Here is a 17500-nt window from a genome sequence, read left to right as displayed (position 1 = left end):
CTGGCCGGCTGCGGTTGGCAGGGTGACAGTATTCGAGTGTGCAAACTTCTGCTATTGTCCCCGAGCCAGGAGGAGCCATGGAGACCCCGCTAATATGACACAGGAAAATGTTTGCTGATGGCAATTCTATGGGCTTTGTCTAACTCTTTCTCTTTCATGACGACTCGATTTAAGTCTCCGAATGTTTGACTACAAATGCGGGAGTGCTATCCGGCTCCTCCGCCTTTGTCCCGCGAGGTTTGAATGAGTAATTCAGCTTTTGTGTGGCTGGATTGAGGGGGCAAACAGAAAGACAAGATTCCTGAGCGCTCGAGCCCCCTTCCCATGGATATGCGCAGGTCTCTCCCCCCGAGCCCGTCTGCTGACACCAGCGCCGGGTGGAGAGTGCGGACGGGTGGAGGCGTCCGGGTGGAGCGTGCCTGCGCAAACCCTGGCACATCAAACCCTGATCCCGCCGCAGAGACGCTCTCTGAGGATGATGGAGCCGGCGTTTCCGCTCAGAGATTGCGTCGGCTCGCTCTTTTCCCTCGCTGATTTCCATGACAACAATTTGGGCTGGCAAAGAATCCGACACCGGGACCTCGGCGGCTCATTGTGCGCAAAGTGAGGTCGCTGATTGGCCCGAGGGAAGCACCGTAACTACACAGAGTCTATAGTCATTGAGCTGCATTGAGTGCTGGGCTATTATAGAGGCTGGACATCACTCAGCCGGCGCAGACGCTTCATCTGCTCCAGACATGGGAGCTCCTCGCGGTGAGCATATGTGCACGTGCGGACTCTGCTCTGAGCTCTGACCGTCATGGCCAGCTCTGACACCGAGGTGAAGACGCTCCTGAACTTTGTCAATCTGGCGTCCAGCGACATCAAGGCGGCCCTGGACCGCTCGGCCCCCTGCAGACGCTCTGTTGACCACCGCAAATACCTGCAGAAGCAGCTGAAGCGCTTCTCACACCGATACGCCAAGCTGCCGCGCTGCCGATCCGGCGACACCACCTGCGCGAGGCTCTCCCAGCAGAAAGCAGCGACACTGCAGGACGAGGCGCGACCGGAGCAGGTCCCGATGCGGGATCGACAGCTGCCGGCGAGCTTCTGGAGGGAACCGCAGTCCTGCTCGTCCAGCATGGGCCAGGAGTGTCTGCAGATCCGCAAACACAGCAGCGCCGCCGAGAACAGAACCATGATCTGTGAAGACTCCGCAGTGATGCTGGATCCCCACAGGAGGAGTGCGGTGTGCGGGTGCTGTCCGCTCCAGTACCGCTCACACCACAGCCGCTTTCTGTTCCCGGACGCAGCTTTCAGGAGTAAACCCAACACCGGCGGGGAACCAGCGCAGATGGACCCACAGCAGAGGAACAGCACTCATGTGGTCATCAAACCCATCCCCACCAAACCCACCGCGCCGCCCTCCATCTTCAGTGTGTTCGGCTTCATCTAGAGCCCGGATCTGGACTACACTAACCCGGATGTGGACCCACTTTATCTGACTGCTGATCTCCAAGCCCTTGAGCACTGATGCAGCCTATTAAACACCTGTACAGCGTACGGCATGCACGGCTCACCGTGTCTACTGATTAATGCTGCTTATTTCTGCTGTTGAGCTGCATTATGGGATGTCTCTCTCTCTCCAGCAGTGTCTAACCTGAACCGTGTGTAAGTGTCTCCTCCGCTCATGTGTCTGCAGTGTGTGTTGGTGTTGTATATAACGCTGCAGCGAGCCTGTAACACTTGTAAACACTTCCTCCTCTACATGTTATGGCTGATGATTATATTAGTGCTAAAACATCAGAAGTGGACAGAGCAGAGATCAACATCCCATAATGCAGTTCACCACCGCCAATAAACACTGAACACAGCGAGGTTTGAGGAAGAGGTCGTCTCTGGTGGACTGTGTGCTCCTGGATGAGGAAGACCTCTGTGCCGCTGGACTGGACTGGGCTGTTCTGGACTGGGCTTGTGATTAGTTTGCTGGCAGGTGATTGGTCTGTTCTGTGTGCCGCATCTCTGTCATCTGTGTGTGCATTTACCACAGTAGATTATTCTGTCTTACAGTCGAGAGGTTATTTATTGCTTTTACTTGACTCATGTAGAAGTCTGATATATGGCAAACTGCACATGACATGACGTACAGCTGCAGTCAGAATTATTCACCCCCTTTGATTTATTATTTTTTTCTTCTTTCAAATATTTCCCACATGCTGTTTCTCAGATGCAGGAGTTGTTCACAGTGTTTCCTCTGTTTGTTCTTCTGGAGAAAGTCTGATGTGTTTTATTTGGGCTAGAGTAAAAGCAGTGTTTAATAGTGTTAAAGTCATGTTAAGCTCAATATTATTCACCCCTTCAGCAATATTAGTGTTGGATTGTCTCCAGAACAAACCACTGTTATACAATGACTTGCCTAATTACCCTAACTTTACCCTGATTACCCTAGTGAAGCCTTTACATGTCACTGTAAGCTGAACACTAGTGTCTTGAAGAAGATCTAGTCTAATATTATGTGCTGTCATCATGGAGAAGAGGAAACACATCAGCTATTAGAGATGAGTTATTAACACTGTTATGAGCAGAGATGTGTTGTAGAAATCTGCTCTCCATTACACAGAAACTGGGGAAAAAATAAATAAACGGGGGCAAATAATTCAGGAGGGCTGATAATTCTGACTGTAGATGCAACATATAACTCAAAACATTGGGGAAACCGCCGTTAATTCTTGTCCTAATGACTGGATATACAGATGTGTCAGTATATGTTTGAATATATTATCCATGTACACAGTTAAAGTCTAAATCATTTGGCCTCTTGTGAAATGAGTATATCCTCAGCACTGTTCAGCAGGGGAGAGTCTACAAGGGATACAGCTCTGGACACATATGATACATCAATACAGCAGTTTTTGTGAGCCTGTATGACAATAATTAGTATTGTTATATTACTCTGGGGCCGGGGTAAAGGTAGATGTTAACAAAACACAATTAAGGAGTATCTTTATAATTAATTATTCTTTAACCCTCCGGCTGCAGCTGTATCCCTTCAAGAAACTGCCATCTAACAGCATATATTCGTCTTTGCGGTAAATAATTTATTCGAGTGTGGCTAGAATAAAAGCAGTGTTTAATAGTGTTAAACTCATGTTAAGCTCAATATTATTCACCTCTTCAGCAATATTAGTGTTGGATTGTCTCCAGAACAAACCACTGTTATACAATGACTTGCCTAATTACCCTAACTTTACCCTGATTACCCTAGTGAAGCCTTTACATGTCACTGTAAGCTGAACACTAGTAAAATATGGGTCACACTTTACAATAAGGTTAATGTTAATGCATTTACTAAGATGAGCAAACAATGATCAACACATTTACTACAGTATTTACTCATGTTAGTAAACGTTAGTTAATGAAAATACAGTAGTTCAGTGTTAGTTCATGTTAACTCATGGTGCATTAACTAATATTAACAAGCGTTGACATGAATGTTCATAATGCATTAGTAAATGTTCAATTATGATTAATAAATGCTGTACATGTGTTTTTTATGATTAGTTCATGTTAGTAAATGCATTAACTAATGAACTTTATTGTAAAGTGTTACCAATATATGATGTGCTGTCAATAGAAATGAGTTATTAAAACTACTTTTTTAATATGAAAAATCTCTTAAAAACACTGGAAAAGAACAAACATTTCACAGGAGAGCAAATCATTCTGACAAACTCTAATATATATAACTATATAACTATATATATATATATATATGAAGGTGTTTCAGTAGATCAAAACGTTGTCAAAGTTGTGCTAAAACTATAACTATACTCCTTCGTTTTGGTACATTTTTGAATATGATGAAGAGTTTAGATGCAAAAAGCCTCTAAGTGTTGTCAGAAATGTCTGTGGTAAATGAACATTATCTTCAGCCTCCTGTGTTTATGTTGACTTATTTCACTTTGAAGATCATGAGAACTTATTCCTCACCATAAAGGTGAAATTACTGAGCCGACACACAGGAGCCTGATGAACATGCTCACTTCAGAAGAACCTTTCAGACGGCAGCTACAGGCTTCTCCATCTCAACTCTTCATATATGTATATAGTTGGTGTGTGTGTGTGTGTGTGTGTGTGTGTGTGTGTGTGTGTGTGTGTGTGCGTGTGTGTGTGGCCATATATCAGATGTCCACATGAGGCGCTGTTGTACTAACCCTGTTGATAATCCAGATGTTGTGCTTAATGAGCTCATTAAAGCTGGTAATGATGGACTCTTGACACGCTCTGCTCACACTGCTTTATTCTCAGTGTATTTGCACATCACACACACACACACACACACACACACACAGGAGGAATACTTCGTCTTCAAGAGCATAAATTAATGATATAAATAAAAGAAATCACACACAACTCTCACTGATGAGTGTCCAGCATCAGTGGTGAGGGTCTGTTCAGGACTGATCAGTATATTGATCACTGTATTAGTGAGCACATCACTGCATTAATCTGCCGTCTGTCTCTTTAAATACTGGCGCTCTGATGAGCAGGAGGATTCTGATTGGCTGTTGGTGTTTATGAAAGTTGCTCTGAATAATGCTGCGTTATCAAATATGGACAAACCCAATCGCTGGTTACAAACGTCATGTAGATTCAACAGAAGAAGTGAACACCGACAGCCAATCAGAACGCCTCCTGCTCATCAGAGCGTCAGTGTTTAAAGAGACAGACCCCGCTCCAGCTGCTCTTCAGTTCAGGAGTGTGTTTAGCAGCGTCTTCACAGATGGTGATGTTCCCCGGGCCTCAGAGGTGTGTGTGTGTGTGTGTGTCGGAGGCTCTGGATGTCAGATATCTCTGCAGGCGTTCAGGCAGCGGCAGCGAGCGGATGGAGTTCAGTCTGTGTGTGCCGAGCTGATGACGGATCTGCAGCCGACAGAGGTGCACGAGGGCTCGAGGAGACGCTGCACACACACACACACACACACACACACACACACACACACACACACACACACACGAACAGAGACAACATCACTCACACAGTACTGATCTGAGAACACCGACACACAACTGCTCATCTTAAAGCACTCGAGCACATCGAAACATCTGTGAGCTTCTGTTGAACACCAGAGGAGATATTCTGAAGAATGCTGGAGGAACAGACATCTCAGCAGCAGCAATGATCAGATGTGTGTGTGTGTGTGTGTGTGTGTTGAGGGTAATAGTGTCATTAATGTTGGTTAATGAATGTTTTACTCTTCTTTTTTTTTTCTTCTTTTTTTCTCAGATAGCTATAGCAGATATCTGTGTTTGTGTGTTTGTGTGTGTGTGTGTGTTGCTGATGAGACTCACAGGTCTTCTCCTCGATGCTGGGCCACTGCGCTGTGTCCCGGAGCAGGCTGGAGATCCGGCTGCAGAGCTGAACATTTCCCACATAATCCAGCAGCAGATCCACCAAACCACCAGCAGAGGGAGCAGAGCGGGACGAGCAGAGCCACTCACAGAACTGCAGGAGAACACACACACACACACACACATCAGAAAACAAAGAGAACAGTGTGTGTCATTACTGTGGTCTCTGTAGTGTGTTTTGTGTGTGTGTGTGTGTCATTACCGTGGTCTCTGCAGTGTGTGTTCTGTGTGTGGGTGTGTGTGTCATTACCGTGATCTCTGCAGTGTGTGTTCTTTGTGTGGGTGTGTGTGTGTGTGTGTTAGTGTGTCATTACCGTGTCCTCTGCAGTGTGTGTGTGTGTGTCATTACCGTGTTCTCTGCAGTGTGTGTTCTGTGTGTGTGTGTCATTACCGTGGTCTCTGCAGTGTGTGTTCTGTGTGTGTGTGTGTGTTAGTGTGTCATTACCGTGATCTCTGCAGTGTGTGTTCTGTGTGTGTGTGTGTCATTACCGTGTTCTCTGCAGTGTGTGTTCTGTGTGTGTGTGTGTCATTACCGTGTTCTCTGCAGTGTGTGTTCTGTGTGTGTGTGTGTGTCATTACCGTGATCTCTGCAGTGTGTGTTTGTGTGTGTGTCATTACCGTGACCTCAGCAGTATGTTGTGTGTAGTCTGTGTGTGTTATTACCGTGATCTTGGCAGCGTGTGGTGTGTGTTCTGCGAGTGTGTCCTCCTCGTGCGAGTGTGTTGCGCAGGTGAAGCAGGCGTGTGCGTCGCAGCCGTGCTCCAGCAGCTCCCGCAGCACCTCCAGCTGGTGTGTGTGCAGCAGCGCCGCAGGGAATGTGGTGTTGTGTGTGGGCGGGTGTGTGTTGGCGTGCGCTCCGCTCCGCAGCAGCAGCTCCACCGTGCGCACACAGGCCTGCCGGGCCGCCAGCAGCAGCGGGCTGAAGGGGTCCAGCTCGGGGTCGGCTCCGGCTCGCAGGAGTGCGGCGGCTACCTCTGTCCTGCCGGCGGCCACTGCGCAGTACAGCGGAGACACCCGACGGTCCGCAAACACAGCCGAGCGCTCGTCTGACAACCTGCTGTTCACATCACAGCCCGAGCCGATCAGCAGCTCCAGCACCCGCAGGTGACCCCGCTCCGCCGCCAGATGCAGAGGGGAGATGCCGCTCTGACGGAGCCTCCAGCGGCTGGTGATGGGCAGCAGTATAGACACGATCCTGCAGATGAACACACACACACACACACACACATTAAACACTCCTGATGACTTACAGGACAGAAATTAACCGTTTCTGTTTCTGTGTGGAGTTTGCATGTTCTCCCCGTGTTGGTGTGGGTTTCCTCCGGGTGCTCCGGTTTCCCCCACAGTCCAAACACATGCGCTATAGGGGAACTGATCAACTACACTGGCCGTAGTGTATGAGTGTGTGTGTGTGTGTGTGTGTGTGTGTGTTCCTCTTACCGGTGGTGTCCGTGTTGACTGGCCACATGCAGTGGCAGCAGTCCGTCCGCAGAGGCGCGGTGTGTGTCTGCGTGGTGTTTGAGCAGGACTCGCACTGCATCTGTGTGTCCGTGTCTGCAGGCCTCCATTAAAGGTGTGTATCCGTCACTCGTCTGCAGATCCACTGCGGCTCCTGAACACACACACACACACACACACACACACAACAGATGACCTCAGTGTCTACACAGGCTAGCTGATGAGTTGTGCTGTTGGAGTATACAGTAGTGTTGACTGGCGCTGTGTGGTTCTTCTGGTGTGTGTGTGTGTGGTTCTTCTGGTGTGTGTGTGTGTGTGTGTGAGTACCGTTCTGCATGAGCAGCTCCAGAGTGTGTGTGTGTCCGTGTCGTGCGGCCTCTACAGCGGGTGTGTTGAGTTGAGCGCAGCGTGCGTCTCTGGAGGCTCCGGCACGCAGCAAACACACACAGATCTGCACACAGCCTCGTTCTGCAGCCGCATGCAGAGCGGAGCGACCGCGCACACACCGCTGGTCCACCACTGCGCCACGCTGCAGCAGCACCTCCACCATCTGCACACACTCCTGCTCGCACGCTGCACACACACACACAAAGCAGACATCAGCTCTCAAACACACACACAGACACACTCACTCAGACACTCTCTCTCACACACACACACACACACACTCTCCTCACCCCTGTAGAGCGGCGTCTCTTTGCTCTTGTTGCAGATATCAGGATCTGCTCCGGCTTCCAGAAGGATCCTCACACACTCCAGCTGCCGCGCCTGCACCGCCAGCATCAGCGCCGTCTCCTCCTGTAGAGTGCGCTTGTCCACACACACCTGGCCCTCTGACACACACACACACACACACACTCATTTCAGTACAGGTCTGTGTGCGCTGTGGAGTGCAGAGCTGGACTCGGCATCAGATCTACAGCTGCACATGAGTCAAGTGAACACACACACATCTGCTGCACTCCTCATGTCTCAAACGCACACCGTATATCAGCTGAGGCCTGTTCTGTCTGAGCACATCACGTGACCCCTCTGATGTCCACTAACTAGTAAACGAAGAGTCGCTGTCATCTCAGGAGATTGGTCATCAGAAGAGCAGCGCGATCCAGACATAACTCAGAGGAGGACCGTGTGTGTTCATTAACCAGAAAAGCCAAACGAGTGTGTATGCGCATCAGCCCAGGCAAGCTGAGAGAACACTGATCTCATTTAATTTGGTGAAACATTTAGTGACAGAACTGAAGAGACCGCTGATGATCAACTCTAGTGGAGACTCCAGCCTTTTCCATTAGTGTGTGCTTCTCCATCAAACCAGAATGTCTGAGCATAGAGGGACTTGGATAAAGACCCAACTAGCTTAATGGGTGTGTGTGTGTGTGTGTGTGTGTGTGTGTGTGTGTGTGTGTGTGTGTGTGTGTGTGTGTGTCTGACCTCTCAGCAGTGCCTGAAGGCAGTGGTTCTGTCCACGGTAAGCTGCTTCATGCAGTGGTGTCCAGTCGTCTCCGTCCAGCACTTCAGTCCCACTGGGTCCCGCTCTGAGGAAAACACAAACACTGCATTACTGCAGTACAGAGCTGAGCAGATCAAACACCGAGTCCTCACACTTCTCTAACGTAGAACAACAACACGTTTGGACAAACAGCGAGACTACAACCGTCAACTCTGTTACCCGTCAACTCTGTTATCGTCAACTCTGTTATCGTCAACTCCGCTATCGTCAACTCTGTTATCGTCAACTCTGTTATCGTCAACTCTGTTATCGTCAACTCCGTTATCGTCAACTCTGTTATCGTCAACTCCGCTATCGTCAACTCTGTTATCGTCAACTCTGTTATCGTCAACTCTGTTATCGTCAACTCCGTTATCGTCAACTCTGTTATCGTCAACTCTGTTATCGTCAACTCTGTTATCGTCAGCTCTGTTATCGTCAACTCTGTTATCGTCAACTCTGTTATCGTCAACTCTGTTATCTTCAACTCTGTTATCGTCAACTCTGTTATCGTCAACTCTGTTATCGTCAACTCTGTTATCGTCAACTCCGTTATCGTCAACTCTGTTATCGTCAACTCTGTTATCGTCAGTTCTGTTATCGTCAACTCCGTTATCGTCAGCTCTGTTATCGTCAACTCAGTTATCGTCAACTCTGTTATCGTCAACTCTGTTATCGTCAACTCTGTTATCGTCAGCTCTGTTATCGTCAACTCTGTTATCGTCAACTCAGTTATCGTCAACTCTGTTATCGTCAACTCAGTTATCGTCAACTCTGTTATCGTCAGCTCTGTTATCGTCAACTCTGTTATCGTCAACTCAGTTATCGTCAACTCTGTTATCGTCAACTCAGTTATCGTCAGCTCTGTTATTGTCAACTCTGTTATCGTCAACTCAGTTATCGTCAACTCTGTTATCGTCAACTCTGTTATTGTCAGCTCTGTTATCGTCAACTCTGTTATCGTCAACTCAGTTATCGTTAGCTCTGTTATTGTCAACTCTGTTATTGTCAACTCTGTTATCGTCAACTCTGTTATCGTCAACTGAGTTATCGTCAACTCTGTTACCGTCAACTCTGTTATCGTCAACTCTGTTATCGTCAACTCAGTTATCGTCAACTCTGTTATCGTCAACTCTGTTATCGTCAACTCTGTTATCGTCAACTCAGTTATCGTCAACTCTGTTATCGTCAACTCTGTTATCGTCAACTCTGTTATCGTCAACTCTGTTAATGTCAACTCTGTTATCGGCAACTCTGTTATCTTCAACTCTGTTATCGTCAACTCTGTTAATGTCAACTCTGTTATCGGCAACTCTGTTCCCTGTAACTCGGTTACCGTCAGCGGCTGAACTTGCTGTCATCTCTGATATTGTCAACTCTGATAACGTCAGTGTCAACTCAGTTAAAGCTTTGAATATTATCATGATATGTGTTTAATTGATTAGTGGCCTCGTTACTTGTGTACTTATAGCTTTATTTAGACAATATGAACAGCATCTCAGCAACTTTTTAGCTAAAGGTTTTGATATTCGTTACTTTTAAACACTCTATAGTTGAATCCTCTCAGTGATGTATATGTTGAGACGACAGCAGTTTTGGATTGTGTCATTTGTTGTCTTTAATGGAGTTGAAGGATATTTCTGTGAATCTGTCGACTTTCAGAGTAAATCTGTGAAACTTTATTAGTTTTCGATCAACAAGTCTGGACTCAGTTAACAGGAGAAGCAGATGCACATGTGTGTCTCCTACTATTTTAATGGGTCATGTAGTATAATGGTTCATGGTTCAAGAACACTTCAGTATTTACTATTAACCACTCTTGCGTTTCTTCATGCGTGTAGTCATCAACAAACCCTCGTGATATGGATTTAGCAGCAGGTGTGAGGAGACATGATTCTCCAGAGACATCAGTAAGATCAGGCCATCCTCTGAGGAGAACTGACGGAGAACAGAGAGTACAGAGCCCAGAGCAGACACACACACACACGATGACCAGAGGTATGACAACTGAACACACACGATACCTTGATCACACAACAGTACACACACACACACACATCTACAATAATAAACATACTGTAGTCAACACTAATAAACAGAATAATACACACACACACACACACACAATAGGAAACACATAATAAACACAGTTGTAAACATTAATAAACAGAACACGTAATATTAAACACACAGAAAACATACAATAGTAAATACACATAGTAAACATTAGACATACACAGCAGTAAACACTATTAAACAGTAAACGCACACACATATACAGTAGTAAACAGTAGAAAACCCATTAATAACACAGTAGCCATATTACACACACACACAGTAAAAACAAAAACGCACAATAGTAAACATTAATAGCACATACAGTAAATACACAAACAGTAGTAAACATTACACACATAATAAACACACAGTAGTGCACGCGTATAATAATGCAGGCGCGCGCGCGGGGACTCACTGTGCGGGCTCGTGGCGCGCCTCCGCTCCTCCACAGCGGTGTGTGTGTGTTTTCTGTCGCCTTGGGTTTGCTGTTTTGTCGTTTGTTCTGAATAATGAAATATATTCGGCATAAGAGAACCGGGTCATCGTGTCTTACTGTCACAGAGCGCGCGCCTGGACAGACAAAGGCGCGTGCGTGTGTGTGTGTGTGTGTGTGTCAGCGAACACACACCCACACACACTCTCAGCTGTTCAGTGGGTTAATTTTAGCATCTGTCGACACGTGAGGGCTGGCTTTACCTTATTTGACTAACGCCATTCCGCCGAGCAGATCAGATAAGCGCAGGTCTCAGATCAGCTCGGTGTTTCCTCGGAATGACTGGAGCTGTACTGCAGGAGCCCGATCACCCTGAAGATCAGCTGCAGATCCACATTCCCATCATCAAACCTGCTCTCATCTGCATACTCCACTGGCAGAGGCGTGCGGGCGAGCCTGTTCCCATCACACTGAACAGGTTTAGCTTTATTGCTGGGGGAAACACACACGCACACACACACGCACGCACACACGCACACACACACACCAGGTTCCAGAGAATTACCACTGAATTACCGCTGAACACAACACAGCACGACCCCGCAGAGCTCCACAGCCAGCGCCTGAGCGGGTCTCCGGTGTTTGGCCGAATGTTTGGCTTCTGGTGGGAGCTCTGCTGGATCACACACACACACACACTTTTTTTTTTTTTAAATACAAAATCCAAATACAACAAAATGGGATTCAACTTTACAACTTGTGTGTCATATATGGAAGGCTCAACACAAAATAATAAAATAAAAAATAATATACAAAGATACAAATGTAATATACAAAAAACATTCAAGTTAAATAAATCCAATAATGAAAGGAAAATGCAAAAATTAAATAAGTAAATAAATAAAAATTAAGTACAACATATATCATCTATGGCAAGTTATATACAACAAATAAATTGAAAATTTTTAAGGCATTTTTTGTTTTCATCACACACACTTATCATCAGGACTCTTCTGGAGAATCAGCACACGCGTCACACACACAACTGAAGACATACAGGACATTATTGTTTACAATCAAATCTTTTGCTTTGTGCCTGCGTGCGCGCGCGCGAGCATGTGTGGTGTGTGTGTGCTTCATTGAGTGTGCATGAATGAGCGTGTGTGTGTGTGTGTGTGTGTGAATGTGATAGTGCAGCTGAAGCTCCTTGTATGGAGTCTGTGCTGAGTGTTTATCTTCACTGCACTCACTACAGCTGCTCTCATATATAGACACTATCCTCTTCTGTTTCATCACACACACACACACACACACACACACACACACACACACACACACACACACGCTAATAATCATTGTTTGTGACTATTAATGTTCTTTTCATTATAATCATCATATTACCAGCTTAAATGACTTCAGCATTCTTCAGTATTTTCCTTGTTCTGTTTTGTCTCCACAGGGGTTTTCCTGAAGTTTTACATGTACACTGATATACAGATCCACAATTATCACCCTTCAGTCAAATCCTGACTGTTTTAATATATTACCACTGACAACAACACATCCCTCATCATCACAGTGTTCATAACTCATCTCTAATAGCTGATGTGTTTCCTCTCCTCCATGATGACAGCACATCATATTAGACTAGATGTTCTTCAAGACACTAGTGTTCAGCTTACAGTCACATGTAAAGGCTTCACTAGGGTAATTAGGGTAAAGTTAGGGTAATTAGGCAAGTCATTGTATAACAGTGGTTTGCTCTGGAGACAATCCAACACTAATATTGCTGAAGGGGTGAATAATATTGAGCTTAACATGACTTTAACACTATTAAACACTGCTTTTACTCTAGCCCAAATAAAACACATCAGACTTTCTCCAGAAGAACAGAGATTAGAGTGAGGGAATCATCATTTGGGAAATATTGGAAAAAAAGGAAAGAAGAAAGAAATTTCAGAAAAGGGGTAATCATTTTGAGGCAGTGCGTGTGTGTGTGTGTGTGTGTGTGTGTGTGTGTGTGTGTGTGTGTGTGTGTGTGTGTGTGTGTGTTGTTTCTCTCAGCTGAAGGGGTGTGAGGCTGCAGCTCGTTTATCTCCTGTCTCTCCTTCAGCTGGAGCTGTAGGTTATCAGGCTCAGCGGGTGTTCCTCTGTTTCTGCCATCTGCTGGTCTCAGATCAGCTCTTCTGTGCTTCTCCTTTACGGCAGGGGTTACAAAAACCAAACATCATCAAGATCTGTGGGCTGAAGGTAAATAAACCAACTATAATACAGTAAAGCTGCTTCCAGCACATGTACACAGCAGATGCCCTTCCAGCTGCAACCCAGTACTGGGAAAGAAACACACACACACACAATTCACACATTCATTCGTACACTACGGCCACCGCAGCACCTTAACTCATCATTCATTCATTTTCTTTTCAGCTTAGTCCCTTTATTCATCAGGGGTCACCACAGCGGAATGAACCGCCAACTATTCCAGCACATGTTGTACACAGCAGATGCTCTTCCAGCTGAAGCCATCCTCAGTGTAGAGTGCAGAACAGAACGCATGATCTCTGCAGATACTGGAGCGTGATAGAGCCGTGTACACTGCTGGAACAGATCCGCCAATACTTATGAATATACATTTATATCCCGCTATTCTGACTTATGACAAGCAGTTTACAGTTTACACCACAGTCTGAGGAACTGGCAGCGTTATGTCAGGCGATATCAATATCAAGCATTAACCTGTGTTCATTCAGTGGCGGGAACTAAACAAACTTCCACAGTCAGCATCAGCATGACGATAAACACCCTATAAACAATATACAATTACTCTGAGCCGGCTTTTATCATGTATGTGCTGTTTTCCTAACAGCATAAACATTTTAACAAAGTTTCACAACCAGCAAACAGCTCTGGATGACGCGACCGGAAACTACGGCTAGACTTCCGCTCGGTCACCACGACAACGGCGGCGCGTCCTCAGTGTTTTGTACGGTGTCGGAGCAGCAGGACCGGGCCGGTGTCGGTGCTTCAGGATGGAGGCGGATCTGCTGGAGCTCCGGCTGGAGAACCGGAGGAGGAACGTGTTCGTGACGCAGCCGCAGCCGGAGGAGAGCAGGTGCGTGTGTGTGTGTAAATCTGTGTCCCTCCTCTGATAAAGCGGCCATCACACCATTGCGCTGAATTACTCTACATGTGAGCTGTACACCTGAGCTCTACAAGCTGGCTTATATCCGCACATGCGAGCTCTCTCCTCCGCAATATCATGCCGGGACAGTGTTATTGGCAAACTCCATATATCGCATGCGTCAGTAGCGCCGCCATATTGGTACAGGACTCCCAGGACTAAAGTCAATGAGACGCACTGGTCAAGACTGCGCCAGAGTGAAGATGCTGGCCTGTAGCGCTGTGTACAGGTGTAGTGACGAGCAAACACTGACAACAGGCGACCGAAGATCTCGTTTTTTACGTTTTGTATGTTATGAACGTTTGTGCTCCACAAGTGTTGATGATAATACAGTGTACTGCACTGAAAACAGCACACACACACACACACACACACACAACACCACGAGAAGGGGAGGCAGGAGAGGATAACACATCTCCACACACACACACACACACACACACTGTGTCAGGAATGTGCGTGCGGTCAATGTAGAAAAGTGATGTAAAATTATAATTTTTGATATTTAAATAAATTTTTGCATACTGAATCTCCCGATCATAGATATATGTGTGTGTGTGTGTGTGTGTGTGTGTGTGTTTCAGAGAGCGAGAGAGTGATGGCGAGCCACAGCTCAAGCTCATCCCCATCATCACACAGGTCTGTTCATTACTGCTCCTCTAGCCCGTCTGCTCCTGCTGGTCTGTGCTGGACTGATGTGCTGTGAACTCCTGACTGAGAGCTCCGAGTCCTGCACCAGCCCAGCCGGAGCTCACTGATCAGCCATGAAGACACGAGCTCATCTTCATCACACACACACACACACACACACACACACACACACTACTGTACACTGATGAGGGAAGACCCAAGCATTCCCAGTGTTCCCTCAGTGGACAGCACTGCAGTAAAGAGTGTGTTGATCATGTGTGTATGTGTGTGTGTGTGTGTGTGTAGTCTCCCAGTGGGATCCTGGAGTCTGGAGTGAGGACGCTGCAGTGCACACTGGTGTTGAAGAAGAGGGAGGAGCTGGACAACATCAACACACACCTGACACACACACGCGCGCAGATACAGCAGCGCATGAGGAGCCTGACGGAGAGACGAGAGCTGCTGCAGCGCGCACAGGAGGAGGTTACATACACACACACACACACACACACACACACACACGTATACGAGGTGCGCCTGTAAACCAGCTCAATAGAGCAGATCTACTCCATACCTGTGTCAATATACAAGTTTGTGTCTCTGTAAAGCACATAAACCCGTCAACACACACACACACACACACATGGTGGCCGAGTGTTGCTAACATGCAGATGTGTCCGCCACACACACACAGAGCAGACAGAGAGCAGAGCGCTTCCAGAGGTTTGTGGAGGAGAACGAGCTGAAGCGCAGGAGAGCCATGAAGAAGCTCCAGATGGAGAAACAGCAGAGCCAGAGCAAGGAGGAGGAGAGAGGAGAGCTGGCCAATCAGATGGAGAGACTGCAGGACAGGTGACACACACACACACACACACACACACACACACACACACACACACACTGGGGAAGCTCAGACTGATGCTGTGTCTCCACCAGGCGGATGCGTCTGAAGCAGCGGGTCAGCAGATACAAGATCTTCGAGGAGTTCCTGATGAAGACGCTGGAGTTACTTCCAGACAGTAAGAACACACTCACTGCGTGTGTGTGTGTGTGTGTGCGCGCGCGCATCACATGAGGAGCAGATCCATGATCAACACTGTAATGCGGCACACATCATCAGCGAGGAGATCAGCAGAGCAGACAGTGTAGTCAGGGCTGCTTGTCATTGGTCTCAGTGTGCTCTCTTCTGTGCAGACTATCTAGGGTTGGGGACAGACCTGGTGGCGCCCATCATCAGACGCTACGAGACGCTCAGCATCAGCCGACAGGATCTCCTGCAGCAGTTACAGCGGCTGACGGACCAGATGAAGACCGACCACAACCAGCTGGACACACTCAAGCAGCAGCACAACACCTACAAACTGGTACACACACACACACACACACACACGTCCAGCTTCAGGAGGTGAAGTGTGTGTGAAATCTTAATGTACGATGTTTAGTTTGCTAGCTCATGTTCGTGATGTGGATGATGAGAGCGAGTTCATCCACAATAACAGTCAGTGTCAGACTGCTGATCTTCTCTGATGATGATGATGATGTCAGTCTGATGATTCAGTCGCAGTACTCTTAGCCACGCCCCTCTTACTGTTAGTTTCTACAAGGGAGTGTGCAAATAGTATCAGTTGTGCAAAACAAAAGCCCCGCCTCTTACTCAATATTGCATGTTATGCAAAAAACACACCGCCCCTACTCAATATTCAGTTTCAGCAGTAAAACGCCCCACCCCCTACTCAATATTCAATTTCAGCTGTGCAAAACGCCCCACCCCCTACTCAATATTCAATTTCAGCTGTGCAAAACGCCCCACCCCCTACTCAATATTCAGTTTCAGCTGTAAAAACGCCCCACCCCCTACTTAATATTCAATTTCAGCTGTGCAAAATGCCCCACCCCCTACTCAATATTCAATTTCAGCTCTTAAAAACACCCCACCCCCTACTCAGTTTCAGCTGTAAAAATGACCCGCCCCCTACTCAATATTCAGTTTCAGCTGTGCAAGAAGATAATGATGACACTGGCAATATCACACTGCGGTCTGATATGTGTGTGTGTGTGTGTGTGTGTGTTATCAGACAACGAACCAGGATCTGTCGGACCTGCAGACACAGCTGGATCAGATGACGGAGAGGAACAAACAGCAGGAGATGAGTCTTCAGCTGCAGCAGGCCCAGTCCAGAGACCAGGTCTGACACACTCACATGCAGCGGCGTACAGTAGCACATCAGCAATACTCCACTGCTGTAGTTGAGGACGTTTCTCAGGAATTTATTGAGTGGTTTTATAAATGTGCACTCCTCCTCGAGTTTACTGCAGTATCAGTGCTGTTACTCTACTGTCCTCCAGCCTGCTGTATTATCACCTGTCTATGAGGATTAGAGAGATCACAGAGGAGGTAAATCCATCATGCTGAACTCGGTCAACACACGGCTGATTCATACCTGCAGCAAACTGTGCGGAAACATTAAAACTGTCCAGAAGATGTTGAAACTCTTCACACACTGACCCAGACTGTGCAGATGATCACTGATGGCGGATGTTTACTGTATGACGACCCAAATGGCCTTCAATTATGTGGAATTGAGAATGGTCAGAACTCAACATCAGCCTAAACCAACCACACATCAGTGTCTCATGATGGCACAGCTCAGCGTAGTGTGGACGTTACCACTGTGTCGTCTGTCAGATGTTGGGTTTGGGTTGTCAGACCTGATAAATAAGTCAGTATCTCACATCATTAGAACGCTGGTCCTCCAGCACAGGGGTTGCAGTTCCTGCCTTTAAATGACCCTAGTCTGAGGCCTGATCCTCCACATCAGCAGAGAATGAAGCATCTGATGACCGCAGGTGTGTGTGTGTG

The 17500-nt window shown here is 47.0% G+C and overlaps 3 protein-coding genes across 5 annotated transcripts in view; 2 read left to right on the top strand and 1 right to left on the bottom strand.

The window, feature by feature from the left end:
* The first annotated feature begins 713 nt into the window (after positions 1 to 713).
* On the top strand, positions 714 to 3123 carry fam181a (family with sequence similarity 181 member A). The gene is given in 1 exon segment (NM_001447138.1): positions 714 to 3123. A coding segment is annotated over 1 exon segment (636 nt). The 5' UTR covers positions 714 to 799; the 3' UTR covers positions 1436 to 3123.
* Positions 3124 to 4264: 1141 nt separating this feature from the next.
* Positions 4265 to 10955, bottom strand: asb2b (ankyrin repeat and SOCS box containing 2b). The gene is given in 9 exon segments (NM_214725.1): positions 4265 to 4788; positions 4791 to 4940; positions 5332 to 5485; positions 6055 to 6586; positions 6832 to 7003; positions 7177 to 7422; positions 7527 to 7682; positions 8281 to 8384; positions 10812 to 10955. Coding segments are annotated over 9 exon segments (1674 nt in total). The 5' UTR covers positions 10940 to 10955; the 3' UTR covers positions 4265 to 4756.
* A 2849-nt stretch (positions 10956 to 13804) lies between these two features.
* Positions 13805 to 17500, top strand: part of ccdc197 (coiled-coil domain containing 197) — a 4294-nt gene continuing 598 nt past the window's right edge. The window contains exons 1-8 of one of the 3 annotated variants that reach the window (XR_015513986.1): positions 13805 to 13941; positions 14595 to 14649; positions 14947 to 15123; positions 15340 to 15492; positions 15577 to 15659; positions 15835 to 16004; positions 16716 to 16851; positions 17488 to 17500. The exon at positions 17488 to 17500 is cut by the window's right edge and continues 128 nt beyond it. Coding sequence is in view for 2 of the 3 variants with exons in the window: in XM_087291259.1 (XP_087147385.1) it covers positions 13859 to 13941; positions 14595 to 14649; positions 14947 to 15123; positions 15335 to 15492; positions 15577 to 15659; positions 15835 to 16004; positions 16716 to 16826 (837 nt within the window). In the remaining variant the exon portion in view is untranslated. Of the gene's footprint in view, positions 13942 to 14594; positions 14650 to 14946; positions 15124 to 15334; positions 15493 to 15576; positions 15660 to 15834; positions 16005 to 16715; positions 16852 to 17487 lie in introns of all 3 variants that reach the window. The other 2 variants (XM_087291260.1, XM_087291259.1) reach the window with 2 other exon arrangements.

The sequence above is a fragment of the Danio rerio genome, chromosome 17 (genome assembly GCF_052040795.2).
Source record: "Danio rerio strain M-AB ecotype USA chromosome 17, GRCz13ab, whole genome shotgun sequence".
NCBI classification, from domain to species: Eukaryota; Metazoa; Chordata; class Actinopteri; order Cypriniformes; family Danionidae; genus Danio; species Danio rerio.
The sequence above is the reverse complement of the archived record's forward strand: the minus strand, read 5'-3'. Positions and strand labels throughout refer to the sequence as shown.